The sequence below is a fragment of the Haliotis rubra genome, unplaced genomic scaffold, assembly GCF_003918875.1.
Source record: "Haliotis rubra isolate DU_JTF1 unplaced genomic scaffold, ASM391887v1 Scf2414, whole genome shotgun sequence".
Taxonomy (NCBI): Eukaryota; Metazoa; Mollusca; class Gastropoda; order Lepetellida; family Haliotidae; genus Haliotis; species Haliotis rubra.
Genome location: NW_025766464.1, coordinates 19,274 through 39,009, shown reverse-complemented (window position 1 = coordinate 39,009; position 19,736 = coordinate 19,274). Strand labels below are relative to the sequence as shown.

General features: G+C 42.1%; 1 protein-coding gene across 1 annotated transcript; it reads left to right on the top strand.

The window, feature by feature from the left end:
* The first annotated feature begins 1,676 nt into the window (after positions 1 to 1,676).
* On the top strand, positions 1,677 to 7,895 carry LOC124278803 (glutathione hydrolase 1 proenzyme-like). Its single transcript, XM_046714576.1, has 4 exons — positions 1,677 to 1,869; positions 3,139 to 3,379; positions 4,331 to 4,444; positions 7,491 to 7,895. The coding sequence occupies exons 1-4, from the start codon at positions 1,694 to 1,696 to the stop codon at positions 7,632 to 7,634; spliced, it is 675 nt and encodes a 224-aa protein (XP_046570532.1). The 5' UTR covers positions 1,677 to 1,693; the 3' UTR covers positions 7,635 to 7,895.
* The last annotated feature ends 11,841 nt before the right edge of the window (positions 7,896 to 19,736 follow it).

Genomic DNA, 19,736 nt, shown 5'->3' with positions numbered 1-19,736 from the left:
TGTCAGATACTCTAGTGTCACATGCTGTAGTGTCACAGGTCGTGGTGTCAGATACTCTAGTGTCACATGCTGTAGTGTCACAGGTCGTGTCAGTGCTGTAGTCAGATACTCTAGTGTCACATGCTGTAGTGTCACAGGTCGTAGTGTCATACTCTAGTGTCATGCTGTAGTGTCACAGGTCGTAGTGTCAGATACTCTAGTGTCACATGCTGTAGTGTCACAGGTCGTAGTGTCAGATACTCTAGTGTCACATGCTGTAGTAGTGTCACAGGTCGTAGTGTCACAGATACTCTAGTGTCACATGCTGTAGTGTCACAGGTCGTAGTGTCAGATACTCTAGTGTCACATGCTGTAGTGTCACAGGTCGTAGCGTCAGATACTCTAGTGTCACATGCTGTAGTGTCACAGGTCGTAGTGTCAGATACTCTAGTGTCACATACGGTCGTAGTGTCCGATGTGTCACATGCTGTAGTGTCACAGGTCGTAGTGTCAGATAATTTAGTGTCGTCACATGCACATGCTGTGTCACAGGTCGTAGTGTCAGATACTCTAGTGTCACATGCCAGTAGTGTCACAGGGTCATAGTGTCAGATAATTTAGTGTCACATGCTGTAGTGTCACAGGTCGTAGTGTCAGATACTCTAGTGTCACATGCTGTAGTGTCACAGGTCGTGGTGTCAGATACTCTAGTGTCACATGCTGTAGTGTCACAGGTCGTAGTGTCAGATACTCTAGTGTCACATGCTGTAGTGTCACAGGTCGTAGTGTCAGATACTCTAGTGTCACATGCTGTAGTGTCACAGGTCGTGGTGTCAGATACTCTAGTGTCACATGCTGTAGTGTCACAGGTCGTGGTGTCAGATACTGCTGTAGTGTCACAGGTCGTAGTGTCACATGTCACATGCCAGTGTCACAGGTCGTGGTGTCAGGTCACAGGGCATAGTGTCAGATACTTTAGTGTCACATGCTGTAGTGTCACAGGTCGTAGCGTAAGATACTCTAGTGTCACATGCTGTAGTGTCACAGGTCGTAGTGTCCGATACTCTAGTGTCACATGCTGTAGTGTCACAGGTCGTAGTGTCAGATACTCTAGTGTCACATGCTCATCAGTGTGTCACAGGTCACAGGCATAGTGTCCAGATACTCTAGTGTCACATGCTGTAGTGTCACAGGTCGTAGTGTCAGATACTCTAGTGTCACATGCTGTAGTGTCACAGGGCATAGTGTCAGATACTCTAGTGTCACATGCTGTAGTGTCACAGGTCGTAGTGACAGATACTCTAGTGTCACATGCTGTAGTGTCACAGGGCATAGTGTCCGATACTCTAGTGTCACATGCTGTAGTGTCACAGGTCGTAGTGTCAGATACTCTAGTGTCACATGCTGTAGTGTCACAGGGCATAGTGTCAGATACTTTAGTGTCACATGCTGTAGTGTCACAGGTCGTAGTGTCAGATACTCTAGTGTCACATGCTGTAGTGTCACAGGTCGTAGTGTCAGATACTCTAGTGTCACATGCTGTAGTGTCACAGGGCATAGTGTCAGATACTTTAGTGTCACATGCTGTAGTGTCACAGGTCGTAGTGTCAGATACTCTAGTGTCACATACTGTTGCATTCCATGGAGTCGTGTCGCCTACTGGTTTCACATGCTGTACTGCCACATCAATCCTTTGTTTTAGTTGGTGAAGAACATGACGTCCCGGGAATTCGGAGATTCCATCCGGGCCATGATATCGGACAACATGACACACGACACCCAGTACTACGGTCCTACATACTACACCCGGCCAGACCGCGGAACATCGCAGATATCTGTTGTTGATGCTCTGGGCAATGCCGTGGCTCTGACTTCGACCATCAATTTCGCGTAAGAACAATTTACAGTGTCTTTCATCACTGTTTGAGTTCTCTGAAGACTGGGTGAGTTTAGTTTTACGCCGCACTCAGCAAATATTCCAGCTATATGGCGACGGTTTGTAAATAGTTGAGTCTGGAACAGACAATACAGAGATCAACATTATAAGCATCGTCCTACGCAATTTTCTGAGTGAGTGAGTTAATATTTAACGTCACATCGGCAATATTTCAGCCATATCATGACGAAAACAATTTATACAATACAAAAATGAAAACATTGTGAAGTGTTAAACCTGTCGACGATGGACAGTAAAAAAACTAGAGTATCACAGATATGAACATAAAACTAGCATGTAAAACTTAAACAGTGTAATTAAAGCAGACAATACAATATAAAACACGGGCTATAGATCGCCAGCATCTGAAGGTAGATCACCGTTAATTATCTGAAGACTGACGTCCATAGAGAATATTTATTGTGTTGTAATATTCCGATTGTATGGTTTGTTGATTACACATCAGGATTGGAACTGATTTTCAGCAACCCTTGCTTGTAGTAAGTGGCCAGTAACGGGATCGGGTGGTCAGACGCGGCGACTTGGTTAATGTATTGGTCATCGTATCCTGCATCAACTCCCTTTCAATAAATGATAAATAGCAACTGGTGAAGTCCGATTCCCCCGCATCATAAGCATGAGATTTATGAATCTCCATCATATAGTGAAGATTCCAGGCGTTCGGGTCACAAACACTAACAAAGACAAAGTGAACGTGTTCTGTTCATCTTGGCACAAACACATGTGAAGGCAAGGTAATCGTGTATAGCTCCATCGGTGGCTCGCGACCTACATATGCAAAGGCATGCAGTGGCGAGTACTTCAGGTATATGACGGCGGTCTGTGAAGCATCCAAGACAAGACCAGGCAATCCCGTGATTGGTGTTGTCTTGTACGGTCCACTCCTTCGGGATACTTTGACACGCAGTTAACCGAATTATCAAGTCTGACGGCCCCGTTAGTCAACAAGTGTCGTATGCTGCCTACCTGTTCTAATTCGCAATTTCCCCTGCAGAATATCAAAATGCCATAGTGTAATATGTGGAAGCCGCGCTGGCTGAGAGGGTGAGACTGCTGACCCTGTGTGCTGGCGATAAGGTACCAGACTCTGAGGGTGTGGGTTCGAATCCCGGATGGGACTCAACCCAGCAGAAGTACTAGAATCTGGACTTTGCTGAGAAGATGTTATCCCAAATATAACATGTGTTACTATTTCCCTCCAGGTTTGGGTCTAAGGTGCTCGGCAACAGCACCGGGATCATCTTCAATAATGAAATGGACGACTTTTCGACACCCGGTGCTGTTAACGGGTTCGGCGTGCCATCATCCCCTGCCAACTTCATCAAACCAAACAAGCGCCCCCAGTCGTCCATGACCCCGTCTGTCGTGGTAGACGACTCTGGAGACGTCATCCTGGTTATAGGGGCTTCAGGGGGAACGAGGATCACGACAGCTGTAACTCAGGTAAGTAGGACCATGAATCATTCACTCAGAACATGCAGTGTCCTAACCTTTGTAAACGCCTGACGACGTGACGCTGTTCCAGCGATTCTTTCACAGACAGTTCTTCATTATTTTGCCCTTTACGCCTTGTGGAGTATTTCTCTGTCGTTCCGTATTAGCTCTTCGGTTCGCAAAGTCTGAAAAAGTGTCTTTGAAAAGGGCATTTAGAAGCTGGAAGAAAACGAATACATGACAGTTAAACTTATAAATGCACGGATACCAGCTGAAAGTCGGTGACCACGTAAATACTCACCTCTAACAGTATTGGTGCGGGATAGCCTCGTGGTTAAAGCGTTCGCTCGTCACGCCGAAGACCCACATGGGTATAATGTGTGAAACCCATTTCTGTTGTGCCCCGCCGTGATATTGCTGGAATTTTGCTAAAAGCGGCGTAAAACCATAATCACTCACTCACTCTAACAGTATCATTAGAATACATCCTTCAAGACTGACATAATTTATGCAAACTGCACTGGCTTTATTTATTGTCTCATTTGTTTGCTGCATAACGTTGCACTCAGCAATATTCTAGCTATAGGTCGGCGTTATGTAAACAATTGAGTCTGGACCACACAATCCAGTGATCAACACCATGAGCATCGATCTAATCAACTGGTATACGATATCATGTCAACCAAGTGAGTGTCCTGACCACCCGATCCCGTTAGTCGACTCTTATGGGAAGCATGTGTTGCTGAAGACCAATTCGAACCCGGATTTCACGGGTAGTAATAATAATAGGATGATAATGATGAAGATGATGATGACATGACTGTCTGGTCCAGACTCGAATATTTACAGACCGCCGCCACATAGCTGGAATTTGCTGAGTGTCGAGTTAATCGACTAACAAAGTTCAGCAGCGTTAAACACAGCTCCCTCCCTCACGCCTTTGTGTTGTAACTTACACAGGTAACACTCCAGACGCTCAAGTTTGGAAGAAGTGCCGCCAAATCTGTAGACTACATGCGTGTCCATCACCAGCTGCTGCCCGACAACCTGAGGATTGAGGACGGCTTTCCCCAGGTACGTCGTTTTTTGTAGATAGTAAACTGAGTGAGTGAGTGAGTTAAAATTTAAAGTCACTTTGGCAATATTTCAGCCATATCGTGACTAAAACAACTTATAGATTAACAATAATTAAATATAGATTATAAAATCCTGTCAACGAAGGACAGTAAAACAACTAGAATATCACAGATATAAATGTAAAACTAGTAATTAAATCTAAAACATTTCAACTATAGAGAACAACACAATATAAACAGGCTATAGATCACCAACAACTGAAGGTAGTTCACCATACTAGGGACCATGGGGACTTACAGTACCTTTGCTACCTGCATGGACCCTAGTTGGATTTACACCATCCCTTCAGCCGCTGGCGATTGTAGGAAAATTTAGCCGGAAGTTAAAAGAACAAAAATACTACGATTAAAATGTGGTAAATTTACATTTTACTTTTAAAGTTTTGGGACTAACGTACCCTCTCAGGAGGACAATAATCTTACAGTACTTTAACCCCCTTTGAGAGTACAGCCACTAACAATCTAAGTTACTCATCTAAATTACCAATAAGATAATACATATCTATTTACAAACTATTCATCAAATATATATCTAGCAATTCTATTTCTTTTAAAAATTCAATGATTAAGTGATAATTAACACTAAAAAGATCCTTCACTGTTTTGACATTAAAATATTTATCCCTTATGATGGCAAAATCAATACAGTCATCAGAAGGGATACAAAACGGAGGACCCTCGCCTTTTAACAGGTATTCATGAGTATACCTTGTATTGCCAATGCGACATCGTCGCATGATGACCTCTTCAAATCTGGACTGACAACCCAAGTAGGTGTAACCAATATAGGGTTTTATTTCATGTAATTTATTAATACCTACTTGGGTGTCCCACTTCTTTTGCATCATATCACGGATGTAAGTTCTAATGCTAGCTTTGCGATCAGAGTATGGAATAAGAAGTGGTGTCACAGATTTGTTGAGTGCTGCCTTGGCAGCAAGATCGGCCATTGTGTTCCCAGAAATGCCAACGTGTCTGGGTAACCAACAAAAGAGGATGTCGTATTGGCCAGTAGCAAGCCCATTATACAATTCAATCATTTCTATTAAAAGTGGATGTTTACAAGAAAGATTTTTAATAGCCTGAAGACACGAAAGCGAATCGGAAAAGATTATGTATTGTTTATATTTACGGTGGTTATTTATATATTTAAGAGCTGTTAGTATTGCGTATGCTTCTGCTGTGAAAATTGAACTGTCATTGGGTAATCTGGAAGATATTGTTTTGGACCCAATGACAGTGGCACAAGCTACTGCGCCACCATCCTTGGACCCATCGGTAAATAAGGATTTATATAGATAGTAGACTGAGGACAGTGCCGTTTCTCAGGAAGGTGTCTTACTGCAGACATTCGGCTGAGATAGTGCCTTGTCTGAAACACATTGCTGGCTGCAGATTGTGGCGTATAGCCCGTGTCTCGCCAGGTAAGTGCCCTATTCCGAATAGTCGGCTGTAAATAGCGACTCGTCTCAGACACATTATCAGATGCATCTGGACGCGTAAAGCTTGTTTCCCTCGGCAGGTCGCTTATTCTGGATAGTTGGCTGTGGATAGTGTCTAGTCTTAAAATCATTGCTGAATGCAGTTGGAGGGGAAAGGGTCATTTTTCACAAGTAGATATATTATTGCGGTAATCGGTTGCGGATAGTGACTTCTCTCAGGTAGGTCACTTATTCTGGATAGTGAGCGATGGGTTTGTGTTATGTCTATTATGATTGTTGAATACAGATGGAGACGAAGGGCTCGTATTTCCCCAGGTAGATGTCTTATAAGAGATAGTCGATTGCGGATAGAGACTCGTCTCGGACACATTGTCCGAAGCACCTGAAGGCGTATAACCTTTAACAGCGATTCTCAGTATTACAGCTAACTATGTTGATATATGCTGTTATATTGCGTTTTGAATGGAACTGTGATATGCTGGTGCCAGACAAATGTATTTAGAATTAAGGATCACCGAGCAATATAATAATGTGTCAAATGCATTACCCTGCATCCAAACAACATTAAAATTAAAGATAAATTATTACACAAACCATGGTAACCAGACTCTCACTTTGTACTCTGAAGTTATCACTTTTCTAACAGCATCAGAAGTCACCTTCTACTCACAGCAGCAGATTAACTCTTTGTTATGACTACTAAGAAGTTGTCCTACACTGGTCCCCACGTTCACACCTTCTTAACGAGTTGTCCCGGAGTGGCCCCTGAATTTGGTTGTCACGTGATAGACAGAAAATACACCCAAAATCATCTATATCAAAACACAGCTTAATATCTTCGTAATATGGTGGATCTACAAACATGAACACTTATTAAGCACAACCTGAATCCATGTGCAGTTTTTAAAGCTTGGCCCACCAAAACAGCGATCATACAGTAGCATTCTGGAATGCACATGTAAAGCACGTGCTTCACAATATCTCAAGGTATAATCATCTTCTAGCTGTCACAATATGGAATTCCAACAACAGGCATCCCAGACTACTCGCTTTGCGTACCCCTCTGAACAGCTGCGGTGGACAGTTTTAATATTTGTACTAGCTAAGTAAATATAATCGTTAGATTATCATGAAAAACATAAAAGTCTGTAGGTGTTCAAAGGTATAATGTTTTGTAATATTGTCACAAAAAGCTATATTCGGCATGTTCCGGATTCAGGACAGTTTCTTCTTCAAGTTCACATTTTGTTTTCAAGTACAAGTTTGTATTTAGCCCCATCAGGTAATCGAACTCTCGCTCTCAGACTGAGGTACCAGTCCACAAAGTCAGCTGCCTGACCCACTCAGCCACCGAGACTTCCACTGCTCGCGATTTGGTGCCTCACTCTGAGAGTGTGGGTTCGAATCGTGGACTGGGCTCAACCAAAATCCGTTTCAGAATTTGAACTTAACAATAAACGTGTAATCCAAAATATAACATTTGGTACCTTTCACCACTCGTATATGCCTCTAATAAAATCGGTGTGCTGTTTGTGCTTCCAGGAGATCAGAGCGGGGCTCATGTCGAAAGGTCACATCACAGAGTATGGAAATCCGGTGTCGAATGTTGTCCTTGTAAGAGTAACCAACAATACAAAGTACGGCGTCTCTGATTGGAGGAAAGGTGGAACACCAGATGGATATTAACCAATCACAGATGCTATCATAGTAAGAGCAAAGAATATTGCTTAGTACCACATCTGTGATTGGAGAAAAAGTGGAAGGCAAAATATATGTTAACCAATCACAGATGTTTTCTTTGTAAGAGTAAACAGCAGTACGAAGTACGGCGTCACTGATTTGAGGAGAAGTTGAACGCCAGATGGATATTAACCAATCACAGATGTTATCATAGAATTTACATGTATCGAAAAATCATTATAAAAGACACACAAATATCTTTAAAAAGCCTCATCATTATCATTTTCATCTTTGCACACATATCTCGAGCATAACCGCGCTTTGGGGGTAAGGATGGCAGTGTTGTGAATGTGCATGACTTCGGACCAAAAGTTGTTGGGTTCGAATCCCGAATCATAATTATCAGTTTCAAAAGTACTTCCAAGTACTGCCCCTTCCCTAGTCCACCCAAAGACTCGGAAAAAAATTTGGAAGCTTAAAACTTAAAAGAAGAAAAATCTCTTAAACATTCACCAACCCTCCCTTCCGAGAAATCATGATTGAGCTATTTTGTTGTGACAGTTTGGTCCCCGTTCCTCTATTTCCCTAATGGATATAACGTCTATACCTACAGGTTGATAGTAAATAGCAGTAGTCAAAGCCAAGTAGTTGGGTCGGTTTGTGATTAGGATATTTAATCAGCATTATCTGGGACGTTACACATGTCATATGTATAATTACACTTTGCCCTTAAAGTATGGATTCTGGCGATTAGGTGCCTGACTCTGAGAGTGTGGGTTCGAATCCCGGAGGGGACTCAACAAAAGTACTAGAATCTGTACTTTACTGAGCAAGTGTAATCCCAAATATAACATGTGTTACATTTGATCACTAAATATCATATTTTTCACAATACTCATATTTTATATATTGTTTTATATAAACGGACGATACACGGGCCAGCATTTTAATACGTTCAACGTACGTCCTGCGCACCTCATAGGGGACAAATGAGGTAATAGTCGTATGACGCCAAATGTTAAAATGTGAGTGAGGGAGTGAGTTAAAATTTTAAGTCACATCGGCAGTATTTCAGCCATATCGTCACTAAAACAACTTATAATTGCACAAAACATAACGTAAATTATATAAGTCTGTCGGCGAAGTACAGTAAATACAACTAAATATCACTGATATAAATATGGAACAAGAATGTCAATCTAAAATATTTCAATTACAGGAAACAATACAACATAAAAGGGGCTCAATATTGCCAATAACTGAAGGTAGTTCACCATACAAGGGACCATGGGAACTTACAGTACATTTGCTTCCTGCATGGACCCTAGCTCGATTTACACCATCCCTTCAGCTATTAGCAATTTTAGGTTAAAAAGTGAATGAGTGAGTGGGTTGGTGGGTTTCTGAGTGAGTGAGTGAGTGAGTATAAACTAGTATGGAACCAACAATAGTTCTAATCACAACAATGCTTAATACCCACGGGTCACCACTCTCCAAAACTTCACACTGAGGACCATTTTCAATGTACCCCAGGTTAAACAATCCTTCTCACTGCTGGCGATGATCAGGAATCGTAAGCGTAACACAGTACCTGTACGATCAACAAAGATTAGGAATAAACATATATTAAACAATGTGGTCAACCTTATACTTTCTTTAGGGAACAATCAGTTTTCGCTACTTCAAAACCCTTTGAGGTTACGGCTGCTGACAATCACAGTTACAAACCATATACTTCTTATATTGAGTGAGTCAGTATGGTTTTACACAGATTTTAGCAATGTTCCAGCAATATCACGGCAGGGGCATGAGAACAGGTTCACCCTTTGTACCCATGTTGGGAATCGAACCTTTGTTTTTGGCGTGACAAGCAAACGCTTTTACCACTAGGCTACCCATCGCCCTCTTATATTGTACTGACTGACTGACTGAGTTTGGTTTTACGCCGCTTTTAGCAATATTCCAGCAACATCACGGCGGGGGACACCAGAAATGGGCTTCACACATTGTACCCATGTGGGGATTCGAATCCGGGTCTGTGGCGTGACGAGTCAACGCTTTAACCACTAGGCTACCCCACCGCCCCTCTTATATTGTAAAAGTTAACTATATAATATATAACTTTACCCATATTCAAAATTATCCTTCAGTTCATTTCACTTACAAAGCACATTAGTAAAGGAGATGAGACATTATGTTAAAAAGATCCATCGGTGTTCCCTTGTGATGTTTTACTATTATTATTCAGCACATGTGGTACAATGAATAACATCTTCCCTTTTCAAGACACATTCATGAGTAATCTAGTATGGCTAATACTACATCGTCGTGAAATGATCTCTTCAAATATTGAACTACAACCCAAGTGGGTGTCTCATTTATTAACCCTACAATTGCATATTCCTCATATGCGAGGCCAGATTGCTACACACCCGTCTACGGACAACTAGGAGCTTTGGCAGTCCGGTTGAATTATTCATTGCAAACATAAACGTTTCTCCCGCATCTGCTTCAGATTGAAACACATGGTCCACCTCAAGAATCAACGGTTTCACATCCGCTGAGTAGCACATGAACTTTGTGCTGTTCCTCGAACATTATGACCACTCCGTTAAATATGTAAACGGAGTAGTTCCTTAAAGAACAGTTTCCAGTGATGACATAAAACTATTAAACAGCAGATGCCGTAACTGATTGAGAACTTGATCACTAACACCTTTGATTAACCTTATTAGATTGCAATCACACCAATTATTAAGCATCATTCACGTAAGTATTTCCAAAGATGAGAAACAGAACGATTTTCATGCATTTATTACAATACAATGATAAACATCTATCAACCTCAACTGAATTTGAATACACTCTATTGTCTCTAGAGTAAATGCAAAGATTGCCTCATTACACCTTATTACCTTAAAGTGAGTGAGTGAGTGAGTTTAGTTTTACGCCGCTTCTAGCAATATTCCAGCAATATCACGGCGAGGGACACCAGAAATGGGCTTCACACATTGTGCCCACGTGGGGAATCGAACCCGGGTCTTCGGCTTGACGAGCAAATGCACTAACCACTAGGCTACCCCACCGCCCCTATTAACTGAAAGGATGAACTGTCCCTGTCTTGCACAGTTTCCCTGTGTGGTACTTGTAATCATTGATGTGTTGGAATGACTGCGCACAAAACTGATGAGTGGATTCAAACTTTTCATTTTATTGGGTGAGTGAGTTTATTTTACGCTGCAGTAGCAATATTTCAGCAATATCACGAAGGGAAGGGCTCCACACATTATATCCATGTGGGGAATCAAACCCGTGTCTTCAGCGTGACGAGCGAACGCTTTATCCACTAGGCTATTTAAACGCCTTTGCTAGATGATAGTGAGTGAGTGAGTGAGTGAGTGAGTTAAGATCTTAAGTCACATCGGCAATATTTCAGCCACATCGTGACTACAAACAAGTTATAATTTTACAATAAATAAAGGCAAATTATAAAAGCCTGTCAGCAAAGGACAGTAAAACAACTAGTATATCACACATTTCACTAAAATACTTTAACTTTAGAGTACAACACAATATAAAAACAGGCTATGTATTGCCAACAACTGAAGTTAGATCACCATTCCAGGGACCATGGGCTAGATGAGAGCAGTGTAGGTTGTACTAACTATCACAGATCACGGATGTAACTTCTTACAAGAGGTTTGCAATCACTGCAAGGTATCAGGAGTCGTGTCCCAGATTTGTTGAGTGCTGCCTTAGCAGCAGAATCAGCCATTGTGTTAGTGGTGATTCCAACATGGCTGTGTCACCAACGAAAAAACGATGTCATATTGGCTACTTGTAACATACATAATAGATTTATATGGCGCCTGGTATCCAACTCAAACCTGTTCAACGGGGCATCACAAAGTGTACCCCGGATAACCCAAGCTGCCTGTGAGGCGCTAGAAGGTTAAAGTCACATGGCATATCCCACCCTGTACCCATTTTCAGCTAGATGAGCAGAATTCAAATGTGCTTCGTTGTGGGGCAGGACTAAAGTCCTGGAAACTCGGGTGTCAAGCTGCCAAACACTGTCAACCGACCTGTGCCAAATGTTGCCTAACTTCGACTGGTTTGTGACCTGAGCTCTATCCGCAGCATCACCCACCACGACGTTGTGTCATTCAAAAATTGTATGTGTATTTGTATTTGACCTATTTTTAATTGTCTGAAGGCATGATAGAGAATATTAAAACAGTATCCATTGTTTATATTTAGACTGGTTATTGATGTATTTAAGAGCAGTTAAAATGGCACAGCAACTGCGCCATCGTCCTTGGATCAATCTTTACATATTTTTGTGTAGGAATAATACGTATTTAACTGATTGTATTCTTGTGGGTATATTAGTTGGTTCTTTTTGTTTTGTTAAAGTAGGTCTACCTCTGGCTTTACCATTTTATGTTTAATATGGGCAGCGGATATGGCAGATTTGACCCTTATTCATAAAGTGGCGGGCTAAGAGTTAATTTCGTACTGTAAATACCCTGGTAGAACGGATTAAATACTCACTCAAAGGCTGGATTTGACTTATTAGAATATAATTTGTGACATACTGTAAGGATGACTTGAGACGTTGTATTGGGGATGTATCACCCGCCTCCACGCACAAACTATGAATTGGACTGTTTTAAATGCTCCAAGGCAAAGCCACAGGTCCTAGTGATGGATGGTGCACTGTCTTTGTAAAGTAATTGTACATGCTTCACCATATATGATGGATCTGTAATCAAATTTTGGTTGCCTCAGCGGCCTCTATAAGTGCAGGAGCGTTCTGTGATAGCCTCCCCACTTTGAATATGACAGACTGACTGAGTTTGGTTTTACGCCGCTTTTAGCAATATTCCAGCAACATCACGGCGGGGGACAGCAGAAATAGGCTTCACACATTGTACCCATGTGGGGATTCGAACCCGGGTCTGTGGCGTGACGAGCCAACGCTTTAACGACTAGGCTACCCCACCGGCCCACTTTGAATTATAAATGACTTTAAACAAATCGAGTGCGTCCAGGCATTTAGCTGTGTGGTTGTCAACAAATATCCGTTATCAGTGATTGTAATGTTGGCTGGCCAGGTAAAGTCCATACAAGCAATACACATGGTGAAACAGTGGAAAGAATTGTTAGAATGATATACTGTCATCTTGTGAGTGGAACCAGCTCTGATATATTGCTTTTAGTTTTTACTTACCAACTGCATATTTTCTGAAATCATCGTGGCAGAACTGAAATAAAAAACAAACCCAAATACAAATAAAGTGCGAAAAAAACATGTCAATATTCGAGTGTAGCCTCTCGTCAGATTTGTACATAATTGTGTCGTTAATTATCATAGCCAGTTTTGTCCTTTCTGTCACGATACGTATACCCTGACTACAGCATTGCATCATTCCAAGTCTTCACACTTCAAAAATAATCCTCTGTTCTTGTATTATTTAGTTGAGAAGAGGTCGTATTATAATGGTCTTCACACGTCTTCACACTTCAAAACATCTCAATTGTTCTTGTATTATTTAGTTGAGAAGAGGTCGTATTATAATGGTCTTCACACGTCTTCCAAGTCTTCACACTTCAAAACATCTCAACTGTTCTTGAATTATTTAGTTGAGAAGAGGTCGTATTATAATGGTATTTACACGAATGTGACTAAATACCATTTATAAGACAGATTTAGACATGGACTGCATTTATAATGCCTCTTTTGACATTCGAACAAATAAACATGTATATTAGAGTCCGGTAGTTTGTCGTTTCACCGAATGAGTTGTGTAACACTGAAGCTGCAATTACAAATAATCCTGAGCCCAGATCATGTTTACTCTCTCTAGTCTGATCTTAAGGTGAATCTACATGGTCATCGTGGTGATGGGCATAACAGCTTCCGAGTCCTACATCTCTATAAATAGGAGTTACGACGACACTGCTGTCTGAAATACAAACTTTGACACGTGTGACAAGGATAGACTGTAGTGTTGAGTGTAGCAGAGAGAAGAACTGCCTGAGTTTTCACTTCTATCCTGATGGTCCAACGTGTGTCACCTTGCGAGAACGTTTCAGTAATGTTTCTGTCACCTCAACCACCGTCACCGGGTATCAGACTGATAAACGTAAGTAGGAAGTGTTAGTTTCTTCCTTGATTATAATCACGCCCTTTTGATTCATCAGAATGCCTTTTCAATATTGTATGTATGTTTTAATACTACTTACGCTATTTCATACCGTACAGTACTATGCTATCCTATGCTATGCTATACTGTACTAATGCTGCACTATTCTAAGCTATCATTATACTATAGTATCTCGTACTGTTACTATGCTATGTTATAACTGTGCTATGCTATGTAATTGTATGCTATTATTCTACTGTACTCAGTAGTAGTTCATACAAAATGGGGCAGTGGGGTAGCCTAATGGTTAAAGCGTTGGCTCGTCACGCCGAAGACCAGGTTCGAATCCTCACATGGGTACAATGTGAAGCCCATTCATGGTGTCTCCCGCCGTGATGTTGCTGGAATATTGCTAAAAGCGGCTGAAACCAAACTCAGTCAGTCATACATGGTTTAATTTCATGTGGGTGACCCGCAGCAGAATCAGCCATATATGGGTTTACGCCGCTAATAGATGGTTTAATTTCATGTGGGTGACCCGCAGCAAAATCAGCCCTATATGGTTTTACGTCGCTAATAGATGGTTAATTTCATGCGGTCGACCCGCAGCAGAATCAGCCACTTTGTTACCTGAAATTCCGACATGTCTGGAGAAGACGATGTCATATTGACTAGTAGCAAGTTCAGTTTATAATTTGGTTAAACGTGGATGTTTATTTAACATATTTTAATGGACTGAAGGCAAGAGAATCTGAACATATTATGGTGTGTATATTTCGACTGTCTATTACAGGCGTAGTAGGGGCCACGGTGTCATGGTGTCACTATCTCCTATCTTCCTGCAAAAAAACAAAATCACTTGTGCACACTTTAGCCAAACTTCCCATGTTACAGGAGATCGTAACAGTGATGCTAAAAAGTGTCAGAATTGTTCTGGAGCGCACTCATTATCGAGTATGGAAAAAAGAAATGGAAATAAGTAAAATAAAATGTACACAAATATTTCTTACACTTAAGCAAAGAAACTGGTGTCCACTACAGACCAGACTGAAACGTATGCTTCTGTTACCAAACTCCAACAGTTTCCTCAGTAACAGTTCAGTGTCCAACAGATTTGACATTGATAAATTCTATTAATCCTGACCCCACTGTCCATCTGATTCTTGTACTCAGACAGCGGATCCCTTCCCAGCTGAACAGATTTCTGATTCTTCACAAACTACTTCTGTGACACCACCTCAAAGATCAGGATCACAAAATGACTCCTCAACAAAATCACAATCTAGGAAAGAAAGGAATGTCTTAGCAAGGCATAAAATTGACTCATCGTCACGCAACGAACATACTGACAGGGTATCAAAAGGATCAAATGATCCTATAAAACTTCTAACAAGTTTTGATCACTAGAGGGATAGACGTTTCAGAAAACATCCATCGCAGGACGACAAGTTTATCGCCTAAAAGGATTTAAAACGAATTTTAAAGTTTTACCATTACTTGTCCAACAGGCACCTTGAAGAGCAACCTCCTCGTGGTGGGTGCTGGGTAACGCCAATGGCTCTTCGCCCCCGTGTGGACCCGGGGTCGAATAGGTCAACAGAACCCCATTGCTGGTTGTAGAGGAGACCCAATTGCATCCCTGTGTCGGCAGAGGAAGGGAGTCTGGTGGTTGAGGATGACGGAACCGGCAATAGTGTTCAATAATACAACACACCACTTCGACCCTGACTTTGCCTAGACGGGTGGTAGAATAGGTCCGATTCTACCAATCGGCTGGTCACGCCTGCCCTGTGCATGGAATGTCTATACAAAATTTGGTATTACATAACACTTTTGACCATGTTCAAAATGTTAACTAATATTCTACCAAAACAAATTAGCCTCGCAGACCCATGCACAGAAGGCGGTGGCTCATGGGCCAATCTGGTGATGCTGACCTCCGATTTCTGTACGTCTCCAATTGATTGTCATGGACAGAGCCATCCTGACCTTTAATCTGGTAGGCAGCTACAGCATTTCATGTCAAATTCGCTGGAGTATAACACCCCCTTATCCCTGGTCTTTGCAGCTTGGAGACCCGCTGCAGTATAAGATCGTCCTTGTTGACACTCCACGGTGGGTGGGGAGAGGGGATGCCGAACCACATTACTAACGACATGGCTTCCCAATACCCCGGTTCAAAACGAAGACACATGGAAACCGACAACTCCTCGTCTGACGAGAGTACGCCCCTCCGACCTGACTACTGGCCACGCTTCCTGATCATTGAGGCTTGTGACAAGCAACCTTTGCAATTGAATCCTTTTGCAATCTCCAAAGGTATCGCTAGTATCTGCGGAGAAGTTGCCAATGTTACAAAGCTTCGATCTGGCTGATAGAATGTACCTGGAAACAACAATCACTAAATCTCCACAAAATACAAGAATTTGTCAATATCAAGGTCGCTGTCTCAGCACACAAAACACTTAACTCGTGTAGAGGCATTGTACGGGACAGAGCTCGAAGCCTGTCTGACATGACTGAAGAACAAATTGTCAAGGAACTCTCTCAGCAATCCGTCACAGCCGTAAAACGATTCACCTTCAAAAAGGACGGTGTTGTTCAACCAAGGAACACCTATCTCTTCACGTTCGCGCGAGCAAACATTCCTGACTCGATTAGAGCTGGTAATTGTAGCATTGGTGTGGAGGTGTATGTCCCCAATCCACTCCGGTGCTACAACTGCCAAAAGTTTGGACATGGATCCAAGTCCTGTCGTTCCTCTGCTGTTTGTTATCGCTGTGGTGACAAGCATGAGGGCAACGACTGTACTAAGGAAGTGAAGTGCACAAACTGCGGTGGTAACCATATGGCCTCTTCCAACTTCTGTCCAGTGTGGCAACGCGAATCCGAGATACTAAAGATCAAGCACAAAGAAAATATCTCCTTTCACGAAGCAAAGAAGAGGGTTGCAAGTTTAACTGCAGCCCTTCAACCATCACCTACTCTTCTGCTGTCTCCCGTCCTTCTATCACAACTGCAACCATCTCATGTCAGACCGACCTGACATGGATCATGTCTTCAGCCAACTCAACTCAACACAACTCAGCCTATCTCAGCCACTCCATCTCAAACGCCAAAGTCAAAACCTCTGAATCACAAACACCAGAACAAATGCCAAACCAGAAACAGAAACTGCGCACAGAAAAGGGAAAAAAGAGGCTAGAGAGACTAAAACAGCTTGAACAATTGCCAAAGACAAAACCAAAGGCCACCTCTCCTTCAGAGGTCCCCATCGAGGTCCATAACTCCTTTGGCCCTCTGGATATGGAGGTAACTCCAACTCAACCTCACACCAATAGGAGTTCATCAAACGCTTTCTCACATTCACGTGACATGTCACCAGTGGAAGCACCATGAATCCACAAAACATCATCAATGGAATTGCAGAGGACTTAAGAATAATTATAATGAATTACAGTTATTGATTCAAGACTTCAAACCATCCGCGTTTTGTCTCCAAGAAACCTACCTAAAAACGACTGATACATTTGACATCCGTCGGTACAGTTCCTACCACTCCTTTTCTCCTCCCGGTGTAAAAGCTACAGGAGGCACTTCTATCCTGGTGAGGCAGGGCGTCCTTCATAGCCCTGTTCCACTTAAAACCAACCTACAAACTGTTGCTGTCCGCATGACTCTGAACATAGGGTTTACACTATGTTCCCTCTATCTCCCTCCCACCTCAACTGTTCGCCTATCAGATCTTCAGAACTTATATGATCAACTCCCGAAGCCCTGCATAATCATGGGCAACTTCAAAGGCCATAACCGGGAGTACTGATACAAATAGTAAAGGAAAGGTCCTTGAAGAGTTTCTCTCCAATAATGATGTATGCATCTTCAACGATGGATCAAACACCTACCTCCATCCTGCCACTGGATCATACTCTGCTCTCGATCTATCACTTACAGATTCTAATCTTTTAAATGAGTTCGAATGGTCGGTCCATGACGACTTTTGTGGAAGCGACCACTTCCCAACAATTCTTACTCCTATCAACCCCACGGATGAACCACCATCAACAAGATGGAATTTTACTCAGGCCAATTAGCCTTTATTCCAAACCCTATGTTCAGAAAATCTTAAGCCAGACAACTTCAGGAATGTTCCTGACCCCATGGAACTATTTTCCAGAAGTCCTAAATGCCATCGGAGACAAAACAATTCCAAAGTCCTCTGCAAACCCGCGCACATACACATATAATGGTTCGATACAAACTGCAAACAAGCTAGGAAAAATAGGAAGAAGGAAAAATATTTCCGACAACATCCTACCGTGCATAACCTGAATGCTGTTAAAATGACAAATGCCAGGGCAAAACGTACCTTCAAACAAACTAAACGCCGGTCATGAAGGAAATACGTGTCAAAAATCAACAACCGCACACCCATGTCCAAGGTGTGGAACATGATTCAAAGATTAAGGGCAAAGGGTCAAAATCAGGAGTTCACCACCTGAAAGATGGTGACTCCTCCTAACAAATAAATCTGAAATTGCAAAACCAAACTGGGCGAAACTTTTGCAAACCACTCCTCCTCATCAAATTATAACCCTCAGTTCCAGAAATACCAAACCCAACGAGAAAAGAAACCAGTCCATTTTAACTCTGATAAAGGGGAGGATTACAACGAAACGTTTTCCCTCCATGAATTACGTACTGCCCTAGGACAGGCTCATGACACTGCGGCACGAGCTGATGAAATCCATTATCAGCTTCTGAAACACCTCCCTGACACAGGCTTGGAAACACTTCTAAATATATTTGATGACATCTGGACATCCGGACACTTCCCCCCTTCGTGGCACAATGCCATTATCATCCCTATACCAAAACCCGGCCGCGATCATACTGATCCCTCAAACTACCGTCCTATATCACTAACTAGCTGCGTTTGCAAAACCATGGAGCGCATGGTCAACAATCGATTAATCTGGTACTTGGAGACCAATAACCTCCTCAGTGACCTCCAATGTGGTTTCCGAAAAAACCGAAGTACCATTGACCATCTGGTGCGTCTCGAATCATTCATCAAAAACTCCATTGTCAACAAACAACATACAGTATCCATCTTTTTCGACTTAGAAAAAGCATATGATACAACGTGGAAACATGGTATCCTAAAAGATTTACACAAGTTTGGATAGATGGGGTAGACTACCTCAGTTCATATCTCAGTTTTTAAATAACAGACAATTTCAAGTTCGGGTGGGTTCCACACTGTCTGACTATTTCCACCAAGATCAGGGCGTCCCCCAAGGCAGCATCCTGTCTGGTAGACTTTTTAGCATCAAAATTAACAGCCTCACTAACGTTCTGAACGTGGATGACTTCAATATTTCATGTCGTGGTAAGAACATGCACGCAATAGAAAGGCAGCTACAACTCTGCCTTAACAAAATCCAATAATGTGCCAATGAAAATGGTTTTAAGTTTTCAAAATCCAAAACAAATTGTATTCATTTTTGTCGTAAATACAAACCACACAAGGATCCAGACCTAACTTTAGATGGTACTCCCATCAAGGTAGTAGAAGAGGCAAATTCCTTGGACTCATATTCGACCGCCACCTGACATTCTTACCACACATAAAATATTTGAAAACAAAGTGCTTGAAGGCTCTAGACTTGCTAAAAGTAGTCTCAAATACAGAGTGGGGAGGGGATCAGACCACCCTCCTTCACTTGTACAGATCATTAGTTCGCAGTAAACTAGATTATGGCTCCACTGTCTATGGTGGAGACTGCAAAAGCAATTTAGAAAAATTAGACTCTATCCACCACCAAGGGCTGAGGCTCTGCCTGGGAGCTTTTAGGATCTCTCCGGTAGACAGTCTATATGCGGAGGCCAATGAACCTTCCCTTGAACAACGCCGCATTAAACTCTCACTGCAGTATATCACTAAATTACGTTCTAA

Excerpts from the sequence above, each read along its gene's own strand:
- LOC124278803 (XM_046714576.1), top strand. The coding sequence starts at position 1,694 with ATGACGTCCCGGGAATTCGGAGATTCCATCCGGGCCATGATATCGGAC. Across the intron at positions 3,380-4,330 it reads TCACGACAGCTGTAACTCAG|GTAACACTCCAGACGCTCAA; the intron begins GTAAGTAGGACC and ends TAACTTACACAG. Across the intron at positions 4,445-7,490 it reads TTGAGGACGGCTTTCCCCAG|GAGATCAGAGCGGGGCTCAT; the intron begins GTACGTCGTTTT and ends TTGTGCTTCCAG.